The following is a 27,712-nucleotide window of genomic DNA, read 5'->3' as shown; positions in this document are numbered from 1 at the left end:
GTTTAGTGGATGCAGTGGATTCTCCATAATTGATAGGAGTCTGCTGAGTGCCCGTCGCTCTGCCACAGATGTCAAACTGTCTAGCTCCATGCCAACAATAGAGGCTGCCTTCCTCACCAGTTTGTCCAGGCGTGAGGCGTCTTACTTCTTAATGCTGCCTCCCCAGCACACCACCGCATAGAAGAGGGCGCTCGCCACAACAGTCTGATAGAACATCTGCAGCATCTTATTGCAGATGTTGAAGGACGCCAGCCTTCTAAGGAAGTATAGTCGGCTCTGTCCTCTCTTGCACAGAGCATCAGTATTGGCAGTCCAGTCTAATTTATCATCCAGCTGCACTCCCAGGTATTTATAGGTCTGCACCATCTGCACACAGTCACCTCTGATGATCACGGGGTCCATGAGGGGTCTGGGCCTCCTAAAATCCACCACCAGCTCCTTGGTTTTGCTGGTGTTTAGGTGTAGGTAGTTTGAGTCGCACCATTTAACAAAGTCCTTGATGAGGTCCCTATACTCCTCCTCCTGCCCAGTCCTGATGCAGCCCATGATAGCAGTGTCATCAGCGAACTTTTGCACGTGGCAGGACTCCGAGTTGTATTGGAAGTCCGATGTATATAGGCTGAACAGGACCGGAAAAAGTACAGTCCCCTGTGGCGCTCATGTGTTGCTGACCACAATGTCAGACGTGCAGTTCCCAAGACACACATACTGAGGTCTGTCTTTAAGATAGTCCACGATCCATGCCACCAGGTATGAATCTACTCCCCTCTCTGTCAGCTTGTCCCTGAGGAGCAGAGGTTGGATTGTGTTGAAGGCGCTAGAGAAGTCTAGAAACGTAATTCTTACAGCACCACTGCCTCTGTCCAAGTGGGAGAGGGATCGATGTAGCATATAGATGATGGCATCCTCCGCTCCCACCTTCTCCTGATATGCAAACTGCAGAGGGTCGAGGGCGTGTTGAACCTGTGGCCTTTACTGCTTTAGTAGTAAAGAAAAGGGTTCTAATTAAGAAATTGGTTAAAGTGAAAACCTGCAGCCATAGCAGACCTCCAGGACTGTAATTGAGGACTTCTGATCTGCAAAGGAACTAAAACTTGTATTTTAAGCACTAAAAAGGCATAGAGTTAAAAACCAACTATAATTATCAGCAAGGACTGAGTTCTAATTAGCACACTGGCTGGAATGAAAACCTGTAGCTACTGCGGTCCTCCAGGACCGTGATTGAGGACCCCTGGTTTAAACTTCCAGGAGCAACTTGGATAGGTCAGCTAATAAAGAACAATACGGGATAGACAGACAGTTATGAATTCTTAAGTGACAACACAAACATAATCAGTGTACAATTACAGAAGATGGCAGCAGAAAATATAAAATAAAATTGAAACATGTGAATAAGATTAGGCTTTCAGACTGTAAAAGAAAGGCAAATCTACAGGGTGGCGCATGAAAAACTGAACCATCTCTGACTCCAATGGCGACGTACATTTTTTGGCCCGTAGACGAAACGAAAGATATGCAATACAAAAATCTGCACTAACTGGTTAGAGGGGGTACTGGAAATGATTTCCTTGTGTGTCAATACACTTTCTGCATGCTGCGCCATATTGTCATAGACGTGACGCAGCTCAGTCGCTTCGATTTTTCCAATTTCACTCTGAATATTGTCCTTCAGTTCCTCTAATGTCTTTGAAGGGAAAAGTGTATGTTAATAATCCAGATTGCCCCACAGGTAAAAGTCGCAAGGTCATAAGTCCGGTGATCTTGGTGGCCCCAAACCTTTGCTGACAGTTTGTTCCTCTGTGAAGACGTTGTGAATTTGAGAAACTGACTCGTGACAAGTGTGACATGTCACGACGGCACCCGCCTGTATAATAGCTCGAGCCAGCTGGTCGGAGATGGTTTGGTTTTTCATGCGCCACCCTTTACAAGGAATGCTCTATGCAAATATTTATAAATACAATGTTTCTTAACCCATGTCATTCGTAGCGATGGCAGAGTAAAATTTTTTGTCTCACATTTTCGTGGAGAAATCACAATAACGTTTCTGATAGAAGAGAAGCCTATGGTGACCAAGGCTGAACAACCACTAACAATCTCAAAAACGTCCATAAAGTCACTTGAGTCACCCGAGATAGTACAATACTAAGAGGAGATGACCCTCGGGTCCATGTGGTCTGATCTTGATCCACCGCTAGTACCATACTAAGTGCTATCCCAGCAAACAGCAGAACAAGATCAACCCCAAGTTTAAAGTTGGAAGGGGGTCTCTCTTTCTCTGAATTGTCCTTCCCAAGATTTCTTCCATTTCTTTTTAATTTTTTTTTCCTTGTCTTCTTAGGGACTTGAGGCTGGGGAGCTGTCATAAAGTTTTGCCTATTAAAGCCCATTGAGGCATTCCTTGTGTGATTATGGGCTGTTCAAGAAATAAATTGTTGATGATGATGATGTTGATGAAACACAACTAGTCTTGTTTCAGCCTCATATATCTTCTTGATTTGCTCAGCTGGCCATCTCAATGCCAGTTAAACAGTGGCCCACCAGAAATTAACATTTCGCCATCTGTCAATTATTTCACATTCTTCTCACTTTAAAAAGGGAAGGAATACGGGCATCCTTGTATAAACTTTTTTTTTTTTTTTTTAAATCAAAACTGCAATCGTTGAGCTACATTATATCGAAATGAGTGTCACCACCGTCATAAACCTTGTAAAAGGCCTGTAAATCCCCATTTGGAAAGTGACGACGACAAGAGCTACACATTAGTAGAATTGTACCTGAAGCATAATGGTCCCTCTATAACTCATTTCCCATTTGTATAGATAATACGAAAGAGTTGATACTTGTCATTAATTATACATCCAGCTGTTCCCAATAACCAAATGAATCCAACAGTCACAAGAACATATAAAAAGCCTAGTCAGAGGCTCGATGGTATTCATAACAAATGTCTCATTGCAGCAGGAACTTCACAGCAGAGCACAAGTGCTATAGAAAAACACACAGATCTCATATCAGATCTGGAGGACATCTGCAGAGACATCTCCACAACACTCAGGAGGAATACAGCATGGAAGAAATGGCAACACCTTTCAGTACACCATTTCTGAACTGGTGGCCAAGTGATTTGTTAGTTAGGAACACAGACCGTTTAAAAAAAAAAAAAAAAAAAACGCAGGGGATTAATGAATAAATGTATGTTGATTCATATTTTTCTCTCTCTTATATTACACAATATAAATATTTTCATGAATCGCTTGCCACCAGAAACCAATAACTCAAGTGAGATCCAAATGACAGGCAGATGTGTCATTTAGGACGGCTAAGCTTTGGTACATAAAGGAGTTCAATACCAACGCAAGCAGCAGTCTTAGAAATACACTTTTGACAAATTAAAGGAAATGTATGTTTGAGTTAAAATTCAGAGAATGGGGAGGACTAAATATTTTTGCAAGGCACTGTATCTAGCATGTATATAGTGCCTTTCATATCCATTTTGTACTGTGTTAAAGGAGAGAGAACCTATGGGGGATACATTTTTTCTAACAAGCAGCGTAAAGCATAACCAAAAAAAGTCTAATCTCGCTGTCAAAGAAGCCTGAACGCTAACCAAAAATCTTTATGTCTTTAAGCCAGAAATAAAAATGGAGAAATATTTTAAATCTAGATTTGCAACCAAAGTATGCACAAAACGTTTATCCAGTCTCAGAAAATTATGTGATCACTGGATTGTTCGGGAAAGCCTTCCTATGGCAACCACCACCAATGTGGAAGTGAATAAAATGGCATTCATGACCAAACAAAATGGTGAGATAAAATGATACCAAATAAAATTTCAGGGCTTTACAGGGACCTTCTGCAACAACATAAAAATGTTCCCATTGAACTCCTTGAAGAAATATACCTGGAATTGAGTGTATACCTTTAATAAAACCATTTCAGAATAATTGTTAAAAATAAAATAAAATTCGGGATATTTGTTATACTGACTTGTTAGATACAGTACTGTGCAAAAGTTTTAGGCAGGTGTGAAAAAATGCTGTAAACAAAGAATGCTTTCAGAAATGGAAGTGTTAATCGTTTATTTTCATCAATCAACAAAATGCAGTGAATGAACAAAAGAGAAATCTAAATCAAATCAATATTTGGTGTGACCACCCTTTGCCTTCAAAACAGCATCAATTCTTCTAGGTACACTTGCACACAGTTTTTGAAGGAACTCGGCTGGTAGGTTGTTCCAAACATCTTGGAGAACTAACCACAGATCTTCTGTGGATGTAGGCTTCCTCACATCCTTCTGTCTCTTCATGTAATCCCAGATACACTTGATGATGTTGAGATCAGGGCTCTGTGGGGGCCATACCATCACTTCCAGGACTTCTTGTTCTTCTTTACGCTTAAGATAGTTCTTAATGACTTTGGCTGTATGTTTGGGGTTGTTGTCCTGCTGCAGAATAAATTTGGGGCCAATCATACGCCTCCCTGAAGGTATTGCATGATAGATAAGTATCTGCCTGTATTTCTCAGCATTGAGAACACCATTAATCCTGACCAAATCTCCAACTCCATTTGCAGAAATGCAGCCCCAAATGTTCAAGGAACCTCCACCATGCTTCACTGTTGCCTGCAGACACTCATTATTGTACCGCTTTCCAGCCCTTCGACAAACAAACTGCCTTCTGCTACTGCCAAATATTTCAAATTTTGACTCATCAGTCCAGAGCACCTGCTGCCATTTTTCTGCACCCCAGTTCCTATGTTTTCGTGCATACTTGAGTCGCTTGGCCTTGTTTCCACATCGGAGGTATGGCTTTTTGGCTACAACTCTTCCATGAAGACCACTTCTGGCCAGACTTCTCCGGACAGTAGATGGGTGTACCTGGGTCCCACTGGTTTCTGCCAGTTCTGAGCTGATGGCACTGCTGGACATCTTCCAATTTCGAAGGGTAATAAGCTTGATGTGTCTTTCATCTGCTGCACTAAGTTTCCTTGGCCGACCACTGCGTCTACGATCCTCAACGTTGCCCGTTTCTTTGTGCTTCTTCAAAAGAGCTTCAACAGCACATCTTGAAACCCCAGTCTGCTTTGAAATCTTTGTCTGGGAGAGACCTTGCTGATGCAGTAGAACTACCCTGTGTCTTGTTGCTGTGCTCAATTTTGCCATGACATGAAACTGTCTTCCACAACCTCACCTTGGTAGCAGAGTTTGGCTGTTCCTCACCCAGTTTGAAGCCTCCTACACAGCTGTTTCTGTTTCAGTTAATGACTGTGTTTCAACCTACGTGTGACATTGATGATCATTAGCACCTGTTTGGTAGAATTGGTTGATCAGACACCTGACTAGAATCCTACAAAATCCCTGACTTTGTGCAAGTGGACCTATAAGAATTGATGCTGGTTTGAAGGCAAAAGGTAGGAACACCACATATTGATTTGATTTAGATTTTACTTTTATTCGCTCACTTTGCATTTTGTAAATTGATAATTATTTATATTTCTGAAAGCATGCTTTGTTTACAGCATTCTTTCACACCTGCGTAAAACTTTTGCACAGTACTGTATATTAACTCTTTTAGGGCGGATCTCGACTTTTGTTACACAAAGGTTTGAGTGCAGATGTCACCAGGGGTAAAGGGTCGTAATCAGCTATAAACAGTCACAGAATTCGGCATTACATTTTAGTTTGACTCTCTTTGCTAGAAGGAAAGTTAGCTTTGTTGGTTTGACCGAGATCCCCTGTGCTCGGGTGAGAAATGACAAGAAAACGATGGCAGAAAAAGCATTGCCATCTGGCAAGAGAGTGAAGCAGATGCGCAAAGCAAAATACTCGGCGAGTGTTCCTCTGCGTGTTATTACTGATTTGGACTCTGACTTCTCAGACTCTGATTCTGCTGCAAGTGATCTGGAGATCAAGATCAAAAAAAGAAAGTGAGGTACTGGCATCAGCTGACCTCAACCCAGCTGATCGTGATGCTGAAGGCGTTCGTGTAGCGGATACACCTACAATGTCGTTATTACGTTGATTTACGTGTGAAACCATCGCTTTGTGTGCTTTTTAGTGGAGTTGTTTGGAAAAATATTCATCCTTGGGAGAAAAGGAAGAAAAAGAATCCGCCCTAAAAGAGTTAAAATGTGTTTTGAAAAAATAATGACAAGTGACCAGGAGACGTGTAGTCAAGGGACAGGCTGAAGTCAAAGCGAACTTTCTTCAATGCCAATAACACCATATAAAAAAAGGTGTATTTTCAGTCACAGTCTTCGAGGAATCCATCAAGCTCAAATACCCTGGAACTGCCAAGTGTAACCTTTAACCTATTGTCTGGATGACATCACAAATCACCACATGCCAATGATAACAATGATAACCTAAAATGGCTATGTTCATTGCGATGAAATGTAAACGGATTTGGAACATGTTAATGAAGACATACATTCAATTCAGGTTCTCCGGAAATATCAAAACCCCATATTCCATAGTTAATGAGAAATTCTTTTAGGAGCTGGATGAAAAATTATCATAGATATTGTAAGAGGCTTTTTTTATTTATTTATTGAGGTTATGTTAAATTGATAGAAGTATTTTCTTAGTTGACAGACGAGATTAGACAGGAGTCCCCGTGGACTATGATGTTTGCTGATGACATTGTGATCTGTAGAGATAGTAGGGAGGAGGTTGAGGAAACCCTGGAGAGGTGGAGATCTGCTCTAGAGAGGAGAGGAATGAAGGTCAGTAGGAATCCATATTACTAACCGAGAATGCTAAACCGGATGATGGATGCAGGGACATCCGGCCATGGGCCGTAGCTGCAAAAAGACGTACTGCGCAGGCGCAAAAAGAGTCCGCGAGAGTCGGCTGAGGAGCCGAGAAAGGCGGACAAAAGAGGGCGAGAGAGGCGGATGAGGGTCCGCGAGAGGCGCAGGCGCAAAAAGAGTCCACGAGAGTCAGAGAAAGGCGGACAAAAGAGGGCGACAAAGGCGGATGAGGGGCCGCGAGAGGCGGACAAGACCACAGAAAAAAGGAGTGAGCACATACAAAAAGGAGTAACAAAAATGAGGCGCAACAAGCACCGAAAAAAGGAAAAGGCACATAAAAAAGTAGTCAAACGCGGGCAAAGCACGAAACGCATTGCACACGAAACTAAACACCCCCAAAAAAAAAGAACAGACGAGCGCACAACAGCAAGGCACGACCACACACACACACACACACACACCCCCCCCCCCACCCACCCTACAGGCACGGGACGGGACACACACCAAGAGGGGGATTCAACAAGCCCATGGAAGACAAAAAAAAAAAAACCACAAAACCACCCCACAGACCCTACAAGCAAGGGACGGGACACACACAAAGAGGGGGATTCAAACAAGACACAGGAACACAAAAAGAAAGAAGACGCTCGCGCAACAACAATCCCCCCCACACATCCATAACAAGTGACACCCAAAGCCACATATTCTAAAGTGAACGTCGACACCTTCACACTAGGCAGCATAGGTGTCAGCATAGGTGGATCTCCTTACAATAAAGCACTATTAACCGTTCAACTGCAGAAAAGGATACATATTAACAGTGAGTGCGATCCTCCTTATTACTTATCCATATTTCGCATGCTGAGAAAGAAACAAGTCATGAATACACGGTCACGGGTACAAAACGATTCGGAAAGGATAACAGGAACAAACACACGAACACGAAAGAAACAAGAAAATAGACGGCGGAGCATAAAACGCGCTTCTGAAACACCGGGAGAAAAAATGTCTCGGATCAAAAAACGCAAAGCACAAGTGACACCGTTACAGAGACGTGCCCAAATGGACAGACACAATGAACGTAGACGCATTCAGCGCGCGTGTCAAAGTGCTGCATCGAAAGAAGCACGATTTCAAACCAAAAGAGCTCGCGTATCAGACATTCAAAAAAGGGAGCGAAGAGACAGAATAAATGAACGGAGACGTGTGCAACGCGCAAATGAACTGACAGAAAAAAAAAAAAGCAAGACGCGAAAAGCACAAAGCTCAAATGACCGACATACAAAAACGGACAAGGCTCGATACAAACAATGCACGGCGTAGACTGAAACGGACTTTGCGCAAAGCGGAGGCGAATAAAAAAAAAGAAAAAAATAGCGCATCACAAATAATGGACATGCAACAAAAAGGCAATCAAACGCAAAAAGCAAAACATGCCCGTCGCGGACATCAACGCCACACACCTGTTAAACGCTTACGCCAAATGGCTGAAAACGCCTTCAATAAGGAATCCACTATTGAGGAAAATTGATTGGGATTGATGAATGTCATTTGCAATCATTGTCATTCACTTAACTTCACAGAAGAAACAACTGGCAATACAAATAATGAATTTACACGTTGTTGTCAAAAAGGTCAGATTAGACTGCCTCCTTTACATTCATATCCTGAATATCTAAAGAAGCTTCTAACTAACGATGTGCCTGAAAGTAAAAACTTTATGAACTGCATTAGATCCTACAATAGTTCATTTGCTTTTGCATCTACCGGAGTACATATCAGGCCACCAAAAGGCAATGGCCCATACTGCTTTCGCATATGTGGACAAATATTGCATCGCATTGGAACAGTGCACCCTGAAACAAATCAACAACGCAAATATGCACAAATCTACATCCTAGATCCAGATGAGGCAATCTATCAACGCATGAACCTTCCTGAAAACAAACAATGCACAGAGCTTATAATGAGAAACGTCACTCATGTCATAAACAATCACCCGTTAGCTAAGTCTATAAAAATGCTACACGAGGTTGAAAAGGAGGCAAATACAAAAGCAAATGCAGAAGGTATAGCGGCAACTACAATTGCTTTGGTCTTGATAAAGGACAAAGAACAAGATCCGAGACGATACAATCTGCCCGTCGTTAATGAAGTGGCAATTGTCTTTCAAAGTAAAGATGGTGAGCCTCCATTTCACAGAGATATTGTTCTACATTTACGTCCTGATAAAAACAACACACCTACATTCTCCACCTTAAAATACGCAGACAATTGGCATTGCTTTAAAACAATACAGTTGGTACAAAACATGCGATGTCCAGATCCAGAATATAACAGTTGGCTAATACAACTGGGAAATGGTACACTCACAAATACAGATGGACTTCACCCAGATATTATTTCAATTCCACAATCCTTTATCTCAGACGACTTAGTAAAAGAGATATTTGGAACAGCAATCACATTAGACCAAATACCCCTTTTAACACAACGCACTATATTATGTCCAAAAAATATTAATGTTAATCACATTAATAACCAAGTCATTTCATTACTTCCTGGAGAGACACAGATCTTTCTAAGCTCAGACAAAGTTGACTCTGATGACGACATTGAACATATAAATTTCCCCTTAGAATATTTGAACACTATTAACCCAGCCGGATTACCACAACACAACCTTGCCCTTAAAAACGGAACAATAATCATGCTATTAAGAAACCTTAACACAAAACACGGTTTATGCAATGGCACACGGTTAGTCGTCAACACCATGACACGCAATGTTATTCAAGCAACAGTTCTTACAGGATCACATGCTAACAATACTGTTCTCATTCCTAGAATTGACCTTACGAGTTCTGACCTGGATTTACCTTTTACATTGAAACGGCGACACTTCCCCATTAAACCTGCATTTGCCATGACCATCAACAAATCACAAGGACAAACCATGGACAAGGTTGGCATCTACCTCTCTGAACCCGTTTTTGGACATGGACAACTTTATGTTGCCTTCTCACGTGTTCGACGTTCATCTGACGTTAGAGTTAAAATTATAAATGATCCATGCCAAGGAAGACTCATTCAAGGACGACACCATCTTTACTACTAATGTTGTATACAAAGAAATATTCCAATAAAACATTACTCTATGCCAAACACTCTATTTGTTATTTCTATGCGCATCATCCAAAGCTGCACACTATTCTATATCTAATTCATACATCTCACTCTTTGTCATGTCCCAACGCCAGGGGTTAGCGAGCGAAGCGACTCTGTCCACAACGAAGCGATTCTGTCTAGTAAGACAGAATACATGCGTGTGAATGAGAGGGAGGTCAGTGGAATGGTAAGGAAGAGGGGAGTAGAGCTGGCGAAGGTGGAGGAGTTTAAATACTTGGGATTAACAGTACAGAGTAATAGGGATTGTGTAAGAGAGGTGAAGAAGAGGGTGCAGGCAGGGTGGAATGGGTGGAGAAGAGTGTCAGGAGTAATTTGTGACAGACGGATATCAGCAAGAGTGAAAGGGAAGGTCTACAGGACGGTAGTGAGACCAGCTATGTTATATGGGTTGGAGACGGTGGCACTGACCAGAAAGCAAGAGACAGAGCTGGAGGTGGCAGAGTTAAAGATGCTAAGATTTGCACTGGGTGTGATGAGGATGGACAGGATTAGAAATGAGGACATTAGGAGGGTCGGCTCAAGTTGGATGGTTGGGAGACAAAGTCAGAGAGGCGAGATTGCGTTGGTTTGGACATGTGCAGAGGAGAGATGCTGAGTATAATGAGAGAAGGGTGCCAAGGATAGAGCTGCCAGATAGGGGGAACAGATGAAGAGCTAAGAGAAGGTGTATGGATGTGGTGAGAGAGGACATGCAGGTGATGGGTGTGACAGAACAAGATGGAGAGGACAGGAAGATATGGAAGAAGATGATCCACTGTGGCAGCCGAAAGAAGAAGTTAAAATGTTTGCCTATATATTAGTGCATATTCTATGGAAGATTCTATTATATCCCACACTATCCATCCATCCATTTTCCAACCCGCTGAATCCGAACACAGGGTCACGGGGGTCTGCTGGAGCCAATCCCAGCCAACACAGGGCACAAGGCAGGAACCAATCCTGGGCAGGGTGCCAACCCACCGCAGGACACACCCACAAACACACCCACACACCAAGCACACACTAGGGCCAATTTAGAATCGCCAATCCACCTAACCTGCATGTCTTTGGACTGTGGGAGGAAACCGGAGCGCCCGGAGGAAACCCACGCAGACACGGGGAGAACATGCAAACTCCACGCAGGGCGGACCCGGGAAGCGAACCCAGGTCCCCAGATCTCCCAACTGCGAGGCAGCAGCGCTACCCACTGCGCCACCGTGCCGCCCTATCCCACACTAGCGAAATTGAAATGAATTACTCTAATTATTTCTTGTCCCTCAGACTACAGATTTGTCTCAGTTATCTGCCTTGCAGTTGGGAAGGCATGGAGGGCACACAGTTTTCAAACCGTATCCCATAATGTGTTGTACTGACCATATTGAATGTGCCGCGCTGTACATATAGAATGTACTGAATGTATTAAGGGCAGCGCAATGGGTAGCGCTGCTGTCGCACAATTCGGGGACCCGGGTTCGCCTCCCAGGTCCTTCCTGTGTGGAGTTTGCATGTTCTCTCCGTGTCCGCGTGGGTTTCCTCCGGGTGCTCCGGTTTACTCCCATTGTAAAAGACATGCAGGTTAGGTGCAATGGCGATTCTAAATTGTCCCTAGTGTGTGCTTAGTGTGTGGGTGTGAGTGCGTGCATGCGTGTGTTTCCTGCCTTGCGCCTTGTGTTGGCTGGGATTGGCTCCAGTAGACACACACCCCCCCCCCCCCCCCCCCCCCCCCGTGACCCTGTAGTTAGGATATAGTGGGTTGGATAATGGATGGATGGATGAATGAATGTATGTATTAAGTGAAGCCTATGGAAGTCTGCCAGAGAGAAATAGCACAACCTTTAAGTATAGAAGGTAACTGAAGTTTGTTCTTGTTAAACAAAGTTTGTAGAAGAAACCTATTTTCCTTTTTGTGTAATAATTTCTCTGTTTTTGTATGAACTGTTTTGCTTTGAGTCTTCACTAAAACGTTTTTAAAAAACAAACCTTATTGAACCGAGAAATTTCTTTTGTTACACATTGGACTCCTGCTGGATCCTGCCTTGCCAACGGAGTAGCTGCTCATTTTTGAGAGCCTTGGAGAAGACGCAGTTATGGATATTATGATCTTTGGAAATTTAACAGATTGATAGATGGGGGTGTGGAGGCTGAAATTTCAAGCGGCTCACATCTTCCTTCTTTTATTCCTGCCCAATGTGAGAAGAATGTGACCAGGGTGACAGAACAAAGGCATGAACAAGCTAGTCCATAGTCGGGTATAGGCATGGATTCAAAAACCAGAAATTGTGGACAAATCTGCCATCAAAATCCAAAACAGAAACACAATGAGGAAACACACCGAAAGGTCCAAGCTCAAAGACCTTCTTGAAAATGCCTCTCTTTGATACGTGTGCAATAAATGGGAAGGGATCTAATACTTGGATAATTATGCCATTCTGTGTATTCATTACACAAAGTCACACACACACACATCAGTGATTAAGTGGCCAGTAAAATGGTGTCGTGCACACCAGCAAGGACACAGCCATGCTAATGATTCAAAAAAGGCGTCATCGTAACGTCACCATCATAATGATAGCAATGTTTCAAGACTCCTCACACTCACCTCGAGAAGCTCATCCTCCAGGCTCTGCTGCAGATCTCGCGTCTCCTCCATAAGGTCACATTCTACACTTCCCATGGAGCGGGTGTGTAGGCGGGACGAGCGCTCTGGATTTCGCCGCGGGCCTTCATGCTCTATGAAAGATGCTTGTGGCTTACCTCTCACCTTCTGTGGAAGGAATGAGATGCGGCTTAAACAGAATCTAATCATTACGGAGAACAGCCTGTCCATTTGTCCCACAAATAATTTGATAATGTTTAACCCCACAGAGCTCCTCCACATCATATGTAGGACAAATTCGTCTAGCATTTGCCGGGGTCCCATTTCAGAATCAGAGCCATTTCTTATTCGCCAGTACTTCATGTACAATAATTTGATTTATTTCCCTTTATTAACAGTGTGGATAGTGAAAGGACAAAAAGGTGGTCTCTGTCTTCTGGCATCGGCTCTAATCTTTCAGCCTTTCCACTATAAAACCTTTTAAACTGCAGGTTTGACGTCTTGCTATTATAACTTTGTTGTGATCCCACATAATGGCAAAAGTGGGGTGAACAGGCCTCAAAATAAGTAAAAACCAAGACTAGGATGTCATCTTCCTCAGAAACAGGCCTCACCCCAGGCAGCCAGACTCCATACTTAAATGGCATACTTCAAAGTCCGTACAGGCTTGAAAACAGACTCAGGTTTTTAACATTTTAAAGACACTCAAAATACAGGGTGAGCCAAAAAAAAAAAAAAACTTTTATTCTACAAAAACGCTACAAGATAATGGAATTTATTTTATGACACAAGAAAGGGTATACAAGATACTGTTTTCACTGGGTTTTAAAAATGATGTCTTCGAGGTGGTGGCTATCATTAGCGATACACTCTTCGAGACGATTTCTGAACGCTCACATGACTTGATCTGCCATTTCAAGGGGAAAAGTGGCGATTTCGTGGCGAATAGCATCCTTGAGGGCTTCAAGGTATTGAGGTCAGTGTGTGTATGCCTTCAACTTGAGATAAGCCCCACATGAAGATATCACGCAGAGCGAGATGAGGCGAACATGAAGGCCACCCGACATCACCGCTCAGGGAGATCAGCTTCCCCACAAAACTTGCGTGGATCTCTGTGCCGTATGAGCTGTTGCTCCATCCTGTTGAAACCAGGTCTCCACCACATCCATTTCTTGCAGTTCTCTAGCATTTCAATGTAACGTTCTGAAGTGATGGTGACCGTTGCTCTCCCCTCCTCAAAAAAGTAAGGGCCTACAGTGCCAAATTCTGCAGCGGTGCACCAAACTAACACGTTCACTGTGCAGGGAGTCTCTGATGAAGTTCACGAGGGTTGGTTTCAGCCCAGTAGAGAAAGTTCTGCTTATTAACACAACCATTCAAATGGAAATGGGTCTCGTCGCTGATGTCACATGACGATGGCATCTCGATGAATGGTTTGCAGAATGTTGGTGCGCACAACTCTCTACGGCCCTTCCAGTCTCTCTCAGCGACTTCCTGCACTGCCATTATTTTGTATCAATGGAAATTAAAAGGTCCTCATGCAAAATCCTCCTCAAAGTCTTGTTAGAAATGCCTAAGGCAGAAGCAGGTCTGCGCGCTGAACGTCTAGGAGACTGCAAAATTGATGCCCTTACAGCTTGGAGGTTTTCAGGTGTTCGTACACTCCGAGGACGGCCTGGAGATTTTCTGTTCAATGTTGCACCCGTCTGTCTAAATTTAGACACTTACTGAAGAACTGTTTTCTAATTTGGGACGTCACCGTTCGGAGGAATGCTGAAGTGCGTTCGGAAGGCCTGTTGCGTAGTGACGATGGATTTGCTGTTTTTGAAGAACGCTTCGACAGCTAAAGCGAAGTGCGCACCGGACCAAGGCATGTTGCAGACTGAAACCTACAAGGGATCGCTTATCAAAGGACCCCCACCCCCCCACCCCAACCCACTCAGCTGCCTCTACCTGGCACAATGACCTTGAGAAATGTGATACTTCATTTTGGCTCACCCTGTATATTTCAAGGAAGAGAAGCATCAACTCCCTGCTAAAAGACAAAAACAAGGTTCTTAAAAATGAACTTAATAAATCGAAACACACACAAAAAAGGCAAAAGGGGAGGATGTTAGACAAAATGAATATACCTAAAATGGCAACCCAAAGCAAAACAGAGACAAGAATATCTCAAAAACAGAAAATCTGAACAGCACTTACAAAATAAAAATATATATATATATATCTTGAGTGCACAAACACTACAATGACATTCTGAGGGGCCGGACTCCTCCGCCTGAACATAAAGGGTGAGGGCGGTGCCTCAGTAGTGATGTCATAGTGGCCCTGCCTCCTAGCGCTCCACCCATAAAACACAATTAATATTAACTATTAATGAAATTGGCATTTACAGTCAAAAGTAAAAAGTATGTGAACCCCTTGGAATGATCTTGGTTTACTGTATGAATTGGTCATAAAAAGGAATCTGATCTTCATCCAAGTCACAGGTACTGATACACACAATGAGCTTAAGCCAATGGCACACAAAAAAATTCTACTCTTTCATGTCTTTATTTGACAAACGCATTCAACGTTCACAGTGGTAGTGGAAAAAGTAAGTGAACCTTGGGATTTAATAACTGGTTGACCCTCCTTTGGCAGCAATGACCTCAACCAGGCGCTTCCTGTAACTGCAGATCAGACCTGCACATCATCTGGGGGGGAAATTGGAGCCCATTCTTCCCTGCAGAACTGCCTTAACTCTTCCATATTCTTTGGTTGTCTTCTGTGTATGGCTCTCTTCAAGTCATTCCACAGCATCAAAATAGGATTCAGATCTGGGCTCTGACTGGGCCACTCCAAAAGGCGCAGCTTGTTCTTCTGAAGCCATTGTACTGTGGATTTGCTGAGATGTTTGGGGTCATGGTCCTGTTGCATCACCCAGCCTCTTCTGAACTTAAATTGATGGACAGACACCCTCACATTATCCTGGAGAATTTGTTGATAAACTTGTGAATTCATTTTCCCCTTCAATGATGGCAAGCTGTCCAGGCCCTGATGCAGCAAAGCAGGCCCAAATCATGACGTTCCCTCCACCATACTTTACTGTAGGGATGATGTTTTGATGTTGATATGCAGTGCCCTTTTCACACCAAATGAAATTCTGCTTGTTCCTCCCACATAGTTCAATTTTGGTTTCATCATTCCACAAAATATTTTCCCCAGTACCGTTGTGGAGTGTCCAAGTGCTCTTTCACAAACATCAGGCATTCAGCAGTGTTCTTTCTTGATAGCAGTGGCTTCCTTCTTGGTATCCTGCCATGGTCTCCTTTCTTGTTCAATGTTTTGCGTATACTTGACTCATGAACAGAGATGTTAGCCAGTTCTAATGACTTTTTCCAAGTCCTTTGCTGTCACTCTAGGGTTCTTCTTTACCTCATTGCTGACTTTGTGTTGTGCTCTTGGGGTCATCTTGGAAGGGCGCCCACTTCTAGGCAGCGTAGCCACAATACCAAATTGTCTCCATTTATAGACAACTTGCCTAACTAGACTGATGCATATCAAAAAATCTTTGCGATGACTTTGTAACCCTTTCCAGCCTTATGTAGATTAACAATTCTCGATCGTAGCTCTTCAGACAGCTCTTTTGTGCGAGGCATGATTCCCATCTGGATATGCTTCTTGTCAAAAGCTCAAACTCAAACTTTATAGTGTTTTGTTATCAATCAAAGTCATTCTATGGCACACCTCTGAACTCGTTTCATTATAAGGACTCCAGGTCTGCTAAATTCAGACTACAATGAGCTTTTTAAAAAGTCCTTAGCTTAGGGTTCACTTACTTTTTCCAACCTTCAGTTTCACAGTTTGAATGATTTATTCAATATGGTCAAAAATTCTCTGAAAATCTGTATCTTTAGTTATAGGAGACTGTGTTTGTTCATTACTGTGACTGACATGAAGATGCCATGTTTTATATGGGAATTAGACATAAATATAAATAATTCCTAGGGGTTCACATACAGTCAAAGTAAAAAGTATGTATATAAAACATTTGAACAAAAAACAGTACAAATTACAAAATGAAAAATGCAATATTCAGTGGACTGAGAAATAGTACTCACTTTTTGCACACTGTTTTTGAACATTTAATTTTAAATGGCTAAATTTGCCATTTTATGCAAATCATTCTAAACTCAATGACCCATAATGACAAAGTGAAAAAGTTTGCATCTACAGTATATATATAAAATTCTTTTCGCATTTGAAACGGAAATTACGTATGACCACGCGATATTTAAATTACGTATGACCACGCGATATGGAAATTACGTATGAAACAGAAATTACGTATGACCACGCGATATGGAAATTACGTATGAAATGGAAATTACGTATGACCACGCGATATGGAAATTACGTATGACCACGCGATATGGAAATTACGTATGAAACAGAAATTACGTATGACCACGCGATATGGAAATTACGTATGAAATGGAAATTACGTATGACCACGCGATATGGAAATTACGTATGACCACGCAATATGGAAATTACGTATGAAACAGAAATTACGTATGACCACGCGATATGGAAATTACGTATGAAATGGAAATTGCGTATGACCACGAGATATGGAAATTACGTATGAAATGGAAATTACGTATGACCACGCGATATGGAAATTACGTATGACCACGCAATACGGAAATTACGTATGAAATGGAAATTCCGTATGACCACGCGATATGGAAATTACGTATGAAATGGAAATTCCGTATGACCACGCGATATGGAAATTACATATGAAACAGAAATTACGTATGACCACGCAATATGGAAATTACGTATGAAACGGAAATTACGTATGACCACGCGATATGGAAATTACGTATGACCACACAACATATTATCATACAGGAACTAATCTCTTCATTTGTGGACGCCATTTTTATATCGTCTTTACGAATTGTTATTATATGTGCGAGTTATTTTAAGTAAAACACAAACACGCCGATCTATCCTATAGAAGTGCGTCCCGCGTCGCCCTCTCCCTCCTCTCTGGACTACAGCGCCGAGCCGTCTGCCGCCAGGCACGTTCTGACAGACAAGTTTTATTTATTCGTCCACGTGACTGTCGCGGAAACTACCACATTGCAACTTTTTTTTTTTTAGTTGGTAGTACTTGATAGAAGAGATAAGGAAAACAGTTTTGTGTCTTTCTACTTTTTAAATCCGCCAAGCTGTAAACAATGTGAAGATGAGACCGCGTTCAGCGGCGAGGGGTCGTGAGAACAAAGTGGACGCTGGGAGGCACGGAATGTCGGGCTGCTCCGCCGGGTCGAGAGCTTCACAGTTTCAGGCAGCGTCCTCTCTTCTCGCACTGTTTGTGACACTTCAAGTCCCCCGTTGGATCTTGGGAGAGTGGAAATCTTTGCGAATGAGTGTAATCGGCGCCATGGAAGTAGGACTCTGTTTGTAAATTGCCCTGCACAACTACTTACTGTCCCTTAAGGTGAGTTCAGGTCACTAAAACCCCACAACATTCAAGGTTGCTTTTGTGATCAATTATTTTAACAAGTAAATCACAGGCACATAGTGCAAGGTTGTCAGGCAGAAATTTGGACGATCACATAGAAAATGTAATTTCTATACCACAGCGGTCGTGTAGCGCCTTTCAAAAGGGATCTGCTACCAAGAAATGATCCAAATACATTTTAGCTGCTGTTAGTACTACTTACCTGTTGTGTTATAGCGCCTTTAAAATGTAGTTTACCCCAAACCACTCCAGTAGTGCTCAATGTATCTTTACTTCTTAAATGTTAATGTTTTACTGTTTAATAACTTATAGACAACATTTTATTTTTTTCCCTTGCACTCAGTGAGCGAAGCCACTGGGTAATCAGCTAGTATTTAGTAAAAATCAAAAACTGAAATCTCCATTCCTAGAAGTATTCAGACCTTTTGCTGTGGCCCTCCCACTTCTGCTTGGGTGCCTCCAGTTTGCTTTAGTTCTCCTGGGGAGGTTTCTAGAACTTCATTGGAGCCCACCAATGGCAAACTGAATTAACTGGACATCATTCAGAAAGGCACAAGTGTGTAATAAAAAGGTCACAATTCACAGTACATGTCAGGACAAAAGCCAAGCCATGAAGTCCAAGGACCTGGCTGGAGACCTCCGTGATCAACTTGTGGTGAGGCGCAGATCAGGACAAAGTGGATAAAACCCATTTGTAAAGCTTTGAGTGGAGTACAGGGACCACAATAATTATGAAATGGAAGAAGTTTGGAACCAACAGGTTCAGGTCCTAGCATTGGTCATCTGGATAAACTAAGTAATGAAGCAAGAAGGGCCTTGGGTCAGGGAGGTGACCAAAAATCCAAAAGGTGACAAGAGCTTCAGAAATCCTGTGCGGAGATGGAAGAATCTGTCAGAAGGATTGACTGCCTCAGTAGCACTTCATCAATTAGGAATGTATGGTAGAGTAGCGGTGCAGCATCCGCAGTAATGCAGGCGCTGCATCGGTCTGTCGTGGTGAAAAAGGAGCTGAGCCGCAAGGCGAAGCTCTCAATTTACCAGTCGATCTATGTTCCTACCCTCACCTATGGTCATGAGCTATGGGTAGTGACCGAAAGAACGAGATCGCGAATACAAGCGGCTGAAATGAGTTTACTCCGCAGGGTGTCTGGGCTCTCCCTTAAAGATAGGGTGAGAAGCTCAGTCATCCGGGAGGGTCTCAGAGTAGAGCTGCTGCTCCTCCGCATCGAGAGGAGTCAGATGAGGTGGCTCGGGCATCTGATCAGGAAGACTCCTGGACGCCTCCCTGGTGAGGTGTTCCGGGCACGTCTAACCGGGAGGAGGCCCCGGGGAAGACCCAGGACACGTTGGAGGGACTATGTCTCTCGACTGGCCTGGGAACGCCTTGGGATTCTCCCGGAAGAGCTAGAAGAAGTGGCCGGGGAGAGGGAAGTCTGGGCATCTCTGCTCAAGCTGCTGCCCCCACGACCCGACCTCGGATAAGCGGGAGACAATGGATGGAAGGATGGATGAGTAGCTAGGTGGGAGCCAACCTTAAGTAGAAGGCATACAACAGTTTAAAGGACTCGGACAGCATGAAGAGAAAGATGAGACAAAAAGTCGAACTCGTTGCCAGACAGTACTTGGAGTTCTGCCCAAAGACCAGGCCCTGCTTATCACCTGCATAATACCATTCCTTCAGTAACGCATGGTGGTGGCAGCGTCAAGGCCATGGTGGATAAATGCAGTTTTATCCTGAAAGGTCCGGGGGTGAGGGTGTGGGCGGCACTGCTTCAGAGTGCCAACTCAGACTTGGGTCAAAAGTTCGCCTTTCAGCACAACACACACCTGACAGGAAACAGCCAAGACAACACTGGAGTGGCTTCAAGCCAAGTCTGAGTGTCCTTGAGTGGCCCAGCCACAGCCCAGACTTAAACCCCATGAAACATCTGCGATATCTGAAGATGGCAGTTACTGGCACCTTCAATCTAGTTCAAATGAGCTCAGGAGATGAGCTCAAGACAATCTCCTAGGAAGAAAGGGATAAACTGCCTAAATCCAAGTGTGCAAAGCTTGTAGAGACTTATCCAAGAAGACTTAAAAGCTGTAATTGCTGGTAAAAGGAGCTTCTACAAAGGTGTGAATACCTCTGTCGATGCGAGATTTCAGTTTTGGCTTTTATCAAACTTGCAAACCTATTTGAAAAACATGTCTTCACTTTGTCAACAGGGGTTTTTGAGTATAGACTGACGGGCAAAAAACGGCAATAAAGTGTGCAGAAGGCGATGGGGTCTGAAAACTTATTGAACCAATTGTGTTTAAGCCAGGGGAAAAACCCCAGGATTAAACGTAATGGACCTCATCTCCAACTTAACCTTTTCCGTCCTAGTTACTTGAAAGGCTCCCTTTGCTACAAGCCAGCAGGACATTTAAATCTCTGGAACGGCTGTGCTGGATGCCAGGTCAGGTCAGGTTGAGGAGCATACACTGGTACAGCGTGTTGCCACTCCCACCACAGAGCACCAGTTGGCAACCCCCCAGAGGCAGACACACAATCTATCTGCTGCAGCCAGGTGTTACGTGAGCATCCCTTTGGCCTAGTCCAGCCATTCAGGTCCTCAACAATGAGAATCCTGCTAGTCGGGTCACCCTCGGGGAATCGCGCCACATAGCCATAGTGGTGTTAAATGCAACACTCCCAAACAATGCAGGTAATGTGCCTCATTAGGGACTCCATGAGCAACACAAAGTCAAACCAGCGGGACCCAAGGATTCTCTGAAGAGACACAGCACTGAAGGAGTCCAGTCTTCATCTCAGGTCACTGGATAGCGTCCATGTCTCACAATCATAAAGCAAAACAGGAAGAACCAGGACTCTAAAGACTTGGACCTTCATCCTTTGTTAGAAGATATCAGGAGCTCCACACACCTCTTACCAATGTCCTCATGACCCCCTCCCTTCATAAGAAGTGTCACCAGAGACATGAATGTCACCGCCCCAGTAAGTAAACCTCTCGATGAGGTCAACACGCTCTCTGCAGACGGACACACTGGCCATTGCCCAAGAGGTCATTAAAGCCCAGGATGCACTTCCCCACTAAATCACAGCAGCATCTCCTCAATTGTCACATTCAAAACCCACAAACCTCTTACCAGAACTAACACCTGTAACCCACCCACCACTGCAATTTTTAGACCCAGGCTCCTCCATTCCTAAATCTACCAATTTAGAAAAGATTTCAGAAAACCCCAACCCAAACAACCCCCTGCCCACACAACCATTCAAGTTCTTACAGTGGCAGGCCGATTCATGGAAGGAGTAGCTGAACGCATGAGCTCTGGCATCATCTTCAGGTCGGCCATAAGCTGGGCCAGCTGTATTAAGAGAGAGAAATATAAAAAGATGTGAGAGACAGAGAGAGTTAGACTTTGCATGCAATTAGAGGCCATCTTGCCGTATCCCCTCATTCTCTAGGGAGGTTGCAATCTGGACTTTCAAGTTACCACAAAAGGGGGTTCTCAAAAGGAGCAACTCTGCCAGCCAGGGGGCACCAGCAGCGCCAACCTCAGTAGACTGTGCCGATCTTTCCCTTGGGTGCCGTTTCTCTTCAATGCAGTAACCACCAATGGGGTAGGAGTGCAAGTATTCCAGTGTGCTCTGTACCAGCCAGCTTTCATGGAGGTCTGTGAAAGGCACTATATAAAATGTATGCATTTGTGTACAACTGGAAAGAGTTTCACAATTGGAACGGTTTTCTTTGGTTTCATAATTACTAATTTTTAATCATCATGTTCATAATGGGGCGGCGCAGTGGTAGCGCTGATGCCTCGCAGTTAGGAGACCTGGGTTCGCTTCCCGGGTCCTCCTTGCGTGGAGTTTGCATGTTCTCCCCGTGTCTGTGTGGGTTTCCTCCGGGTACTCTGGTTTCCCCCCCACAGTCCAAAGACATGCATGTTAGGTGCATTGGCAATTCTAAATTGTCCCTAGTGTGTATTGGGTGTGTGCCCTGCGGTGGGCTGGCATCCTGCCCGGGGTTTGTTTCCTGCCTTGCGCCCGGTGTTGGCTGGGATGGACTCCAGCAGACCCCCATGACCCTGTAGTTAGGATATAGCGGGTTAGATAATAGATAGATGTTTATAATGTTATTACTATTTTACTCGATTCTCACAGGCACCATCATTTGGGCAGTTGTTGCACATCCACAGCCTAATTGTTTAATGTCACTATGCTCACTGCCAATCACATGACAAAGGGGTGGCATCATAATCACCACTCTGTTTTTGACCTTGCATTCTCTTTCATCTCTTAGACCTTAAGCTAAATATTAATTCTCTGCTTTTTCCTTCTGGGGCAGGACAGCAGGTCAGGGCAGTCTTAACACATGGGCATGCTGGGCAGTTGCCCGGGGGGGCCCCCACACTAATCTATGTATGTTGTGACTTGCTGATAGGTTGTGTAGGTAGGGACCCCAGTGCACTGCTTTGCCCGGGTGTGAGGCCTATAATGCTGTTAAGATGGCCCTGCAGCGGGTGAATGACATTTTGAATGGACTCTCCAGCAAACATTCAGCCCAACAAAACCTGCCAATATGGGTTACCTGACTACAACACACATCACGTTTTGAAGGTCTCTGAAGTCCTACTGTCTGTCACACCACTTGGTCACTTATTCCAAGTGTCTGTGGTTCTCTGTGTAAAGAAAAACCTCCTAAACTTCACTTTGTTTCCAACTATGTTTCTGTGTTCTTGATGAACTCATTTTAAAGTCACCGTCTTGATCCACTGGACTAACTCCCTTCATAATTTTAAACACTTCACTCAGGTCTCCTCTTAATCTTCTTTTGCTTAAACTGTAAAGGCTCAGCTCTTATCATCGTTCCTCATAACTCATCCCCTGTAGCCCTCAATCAGCCTAGTCGCTCTTCTCGAGAAGTCTTCGATAGATTAAATTTAATGTCAGTATATGTAAAATTCTACACAAAGGAAGTAAAAATGTGAGGTTTGAATACGCAATGGGCGGTCTGAAAATTGAAAGTCCACCTCATGAGAGAGAATTTAGGAGTCGTAGTGGACATTTACGATTTTACTTAACGCCTTTATTCAAGATGCCTTACAAAATTTATGATACAATTGGTTACTTTTGGTTTTCCAATTGGAGCACAGAAAGGTCAAGTGATTTGTTCAGGGACACACAGTGGTGTCAGTAGTGAGATTTGAACCCACAACCTCAGGGTTTGATGTCTAAAGTCTTAACCACTGCAACATACTGCCTGGACTTGACACGATCAACTACCAGACAGTGGTCAGAAGCCATGAAGAAGGCTAACAGAATGTCAGGTTATATAGCGCCTTGATGTGTGGAGTACAAGTCACAGGAGGTTCTGCTCCAGCTTTATAACACACTGGTGAGGCCTCATCTGGAGTCCTGGGTGAAGTTTTGGTCTCCAGTGCTACAAAAAGGACATAACAGCACTAGAAAAGGTCCAGAGAAGAGCAACTAGGCTGATTAAGGGCTACAGGGGATGAGTTATGAGGAAAGATTAAAAGAGCTGAGCCTTTACGGTTTAAGCAAAAGAAGATGATGAAGAGGAGATCTGACTGAAGTGTTTAAAATTATGAAGGGATTTAGTGCAGTGGATCAAGATGGTGACTTTAAATGAGTTCATCAAGAACACGGGGACACAGTTGGAAACATGTGAAGGGTAAACTTTACACAAACATTAGGACATTTGTCTTCACATAGAACATGGAATAAGTGACCAAGTAGTGTGGAAGGCAGCAGGACTTTATCTAATCTAAACTCTCATGGGGGAAATCCACATGCATACAGCAAAAGGAACATAAAAAGAAAGATAGACTCACAGGATGAAGAATAAAGCAAATCAATCATTGGATATCTAAATAAAAATAAACAAATGTATATTGTTCAGTGGGGTAGCACGGTGGCACAGTGGGTAGCGCTGCTGCCTCGCAGTTAGGAGATCCAGGTTCGCTTCCTGGGTACTCCTTGCGTGGAGTTTGCATGTTCTCCCCGTGTCTGCGTGGGTTTCCTCCCACAGTCCAAAGACATGAAGGTTAGGTGGATTGACGATTCTAACTTGGCCCTAGTGTGTGCTTGGTGTGTGGGTGTGTTTGTGTCCCCCCCTGCGGTGGGTTGGCACCCTGCCCAGGATTAGTTCCTGCCTTGTGCCCTGTGTTGGCTGGGATTGTCTCCAGCAGACCCCCGTGACCCTGTGTTCGGATTCAGCAGGTTGGAAAATGGATGGATGGATATTGTTCAGATATTTCAAAATGGTAGTGGATATGACTGGTGAGCTTTGCTGGGCTGAATGGCCAGTTCTCATCCAGATTATTGCAATTATAAGAACACTAGTAATGTCCCGACTATATTTTTACTTATTTGAATGGTATCTTGATATAAAAAAAAAAAAAAAAAAAATTCTTGGTGACCCCAAACTTTTGACCAACAGTCTATTACTTATTTTACTTTGGCATTCTAAACTACTTTGGGCTAGAAATTAAGTTATTATGCATTTGTGTTATTCCTCGACTGTTCATCACTTCATGTGAAGTTCTAAACCCGTCTCCCCAGTTCTCGAGTCACCTACTTATATGCCTAACACATCGGTGCCCCTTCTGTCGGAACGTAACCCGTCATTAAGAAAACTCACAGCTAATATAAAAGAATTGCACTGTGCTCTGTACATTTAGGACATTTTAAAGAAGACTGCGACATGAACAGGCCATTTAAGCCCAACAAGCTCATCCATCCTTTTCACCAAAAAAAATATCATCAAGTTGTACACGTGACTCCACAGATGAATATGCTGTGAATCCGACATATCCCCTTAATGACAGCATATGGTGCCATACCAGGTTGGGTTTAATTACATTGATGGCTACCATCACACCAGAAGATACATCAAGTGCCTGAAAAGGCTGCTGGTTTGTCTCCTCCAAAGCAACAACCTCACTGGTGTTGGCAAGATGGATGGACCTTCACATGCCATGACAGACAGGAGTTAACATTTTGCTGTATTGCCAGCTCCCCTGCAACTCTTTGACAGACTTCTTGGCACAAGACCACCTTTCCCCACCATTGCCTTTGTTCAACCACAAAGTAGCCACATTCCTGCTACCCAAGTTACATTATGGACCCATTTTACGTTTATTTATTTGGCCGACTCCCTTCTCCAAGGGGACTTACACAGCTAGTTATATCATAAATTGTGTAAGTGTGTGGTAAAAAGCCCAGGCTACTAGAAACTACTGAAATGCAGAGTCAGCGCTTTCGTTTTACGGACGTGCTCGCCTCTCTTGTCTATCAGCGGCTAAGCAACTTTCTCTTTCCTCGGAGGTTTCATTTTGCCAAGGTGCTCGCTTCATTTGTGTATTAGCGGCCAAGCAAGTTTTCTTTCCTTGGTGGTCTCACTTTAGCGACAGAGTCGCTTTCTTTCAGCTTCATGCTGTAGCCTCGTACTTCTTTCTTCTTCCGACTCGTTAACTTGGGATCGCCTTGCCGGCTCTTAGAGTTTCATGCTTTAGCCTCGCACTTCCAGGCCGGACAGATAGGCAGACACACATACTTCCACGCATAGACGTTTATATAGAAGATTGGTTCCATATCTTTTTGTTTTTTCCCCCCAATCGGAGCACAGGCAGTTCAGCTGACTTGCTCAAGATCACACAGTGGTGTCAGTAGTGGGATTTGAACCCACAAACGTAAAGTTTGAAGTCCAAAGCCTTAACCACAACACCACACAATGCTACAACCTGGGTGACTTACCATTGCACGGTTATTTTTAATATTCTGTTCTCTTTTCTCAAGGAAGTTGCCATCTTTCTCCGATTCCGACCCAGAATTGGTGTTCTGGTTGGGCAGCTCTTCGTCAGCTTTGGAAATCTCCTCCTCATCACTGCTTGTGCTGGATGCTCGCCGACGTAGCACCACCTTCAGAGTGAAACGTTGTGGTGGCCTTTCATCGTAGGTTTCTGATGAAGAGGATGAGGAGGAAATGTCTGAATCCTTAATCTGGAGACCAAAAAAAAAAAAAAAATTAGCATAACATCCAGCAGAAGAGGGTGCAGTTGGCAGCTAGTGGAGTACAATTGTGAATTTACCCTTGGGATTAATAAAAGTATCTATCTATCTACAAAGCCATCCAGGCCCGAGTTTGGAAGGTCATTCATGGGAGGGCAACAGATTATGTTGTTCTGGTCCACTTTGTTAATTAAAACCTGAAGCGGCTATGGGTCAAGGACCATTTTTGTGCTTCATTTTAGTTGAAATTCCCAAATCCCAAGTGCTTTCTTCATCCAATTTTTTTTTTTTTTAATTGTTTGCTGTTTGGTTAACCAGCTTCCAAAAAACAAGGAGAAGAAAATGACAAAGAAACCAGTAGGGCCCCACCTAACCTGGGCTCACCTACACCTCTGTGTGTGTTCAGCAGGAATTCTCTTTTGGAAAAGGGGGAAGAAAAATGAAGGAGTGAGAACGGCTCATTATGAAAGAAATAATTACATTCAAAATACAGTCAGTCAGTCAGTCAGTCATCGTCCAACCCGCTATATCCTAACACAGGGTCACTGGGGTCTGCTGGAGCCAATCCCAGCCAACACAGGGCACAAGGCAGGAACAAATCCCGGGCAGGGTGCCAGCCCACAACAGGGCACACACACACACACACCAAGCACACACTAGGGACAATTTAGGATTGGCAATGCACCTAACCTGCAAGTCTTTGGACTGTGGGAGGAAACTGGAGCACCCGGCAGGGCCATTCTTAGCAGTTTGGGGGGCCCTACACGGTTCAGAAATGTGCAGGCGTCGGATGGAAGGGGGGGGGTGGTGGTGGGGGGGGTGAGAGGGGGTCGGTCCAGGCAGGCGGAGCATCCCCAGAGCTCAGGAAGGTGTTCTAATAAAACGTCCGGAAAAGGCCTTAGATGAGCAGTAGGCTTGTGTGCATGCAGAGTGGTAAAATATTGATTTTGTACTGCATCTGGTAAAGGCCGGGAATATAGGGAGATTTCATTCAGAGAGATCCCCATAAAATCATGAATCTGGAATGAATCTCTAAAATTAACGTTTGCTATAGTGCATTTGGCAAAGTTACGACGGCGTGACAATATTATTAGGGATTTACAGTAGGTGAAGATTGCAATTTGGATAATAAAATTACCATTGTTAATAAGATTAAGAGATGTACTGAACTGAATTTCCTGGGACTGGCACAGATGGCTGCAGTGCCAGGGGCACAACAGGGGCTCCAGGCCCACAGCCTGACAAAAAAAAAAAAAAAAAAAAAAATTATCGGTCGGGGCTCTACGCAGATGCGTAGTTCGCATATGCCCAAGAATGTCCCTGCACCCGGAGGAAACCCACGCAGACACAGGGAGAACATGCAAACTCCACGCAGGGAGGACCCAGGTCTCCTTACTGCGAGGCAGCAGCGTTAACACTGCACCACCACCACTAAAAAATACAGAAATATATAAAAGATCTATAAATGAGCTATTGCATTGTGGGGGGGGGGGGGGGGGGGGACTGTAATTAAATGAAAGTAATCCACAAGGGACATCAAAATGTTTCCGCACTTTTATATTTTCGTTGGAAACGGTGAAGGCGGGAGTCGTCGTCATTGGGCGTGTCTCACAGTGTCACGTGACTAGCTCCGTCTGGCAAGCCGGCGGCCGTTGCA

General features: G+C 43.8%; 1 protein-coding gene across 1 annotated transcript in view; it reads right to left on the bottom strand.

The window, feature by feature from the left end:
* LOC114647625 (cell division cycle-associated protein 7-like) overlaps positions 1 to 27,712 on the bottom strand; it is a 48,537-nt gene that overhangs the window by 2,460 nt on the left and 18,365 nt on the right. The window contains exons 3-5 of the mRNA XM_051924362.1: positions 25,801 to 26,046; positions 21,309 to 21,389; positions 12,518 to 12,682 (exon numbers count right to left, since the gene is read on the bottom strand). Coding sequence (XP_051780322.1) covers positions 12,518 to 12,682; positions 21,309 to 21,389; positions 25,801 to 26,046 — 492 coding nt within the window. The remainder of the gene's footprint in view (positions 1 to 12,517; positions 12,683 to 21,308; positions 21,390 to 25,800; positions 26,047 to 27,712) is intronic.

Source organism: Erpetoichthys calabaricus, chromosome 3 (genome assembly GCF_900747795.2).
Source record: "Erpetoichthys calabaricus chromosome 3, fErpCal1.3, whole genome shotgun sequence".
In the NCBI taxonomy this organism is placed as follows: domain Eukaryota; kingdom Metazoa; phylum Chordata; class Cladistia; order Polypteriformes; family Polypteridae; genus Erpetoichthys; species Erpetoichthys calabaricus.
Note: the sequence above shows the minus strand (reverse complement) of the source record. Positions and strands in the feature narration are given on the sequence as shown.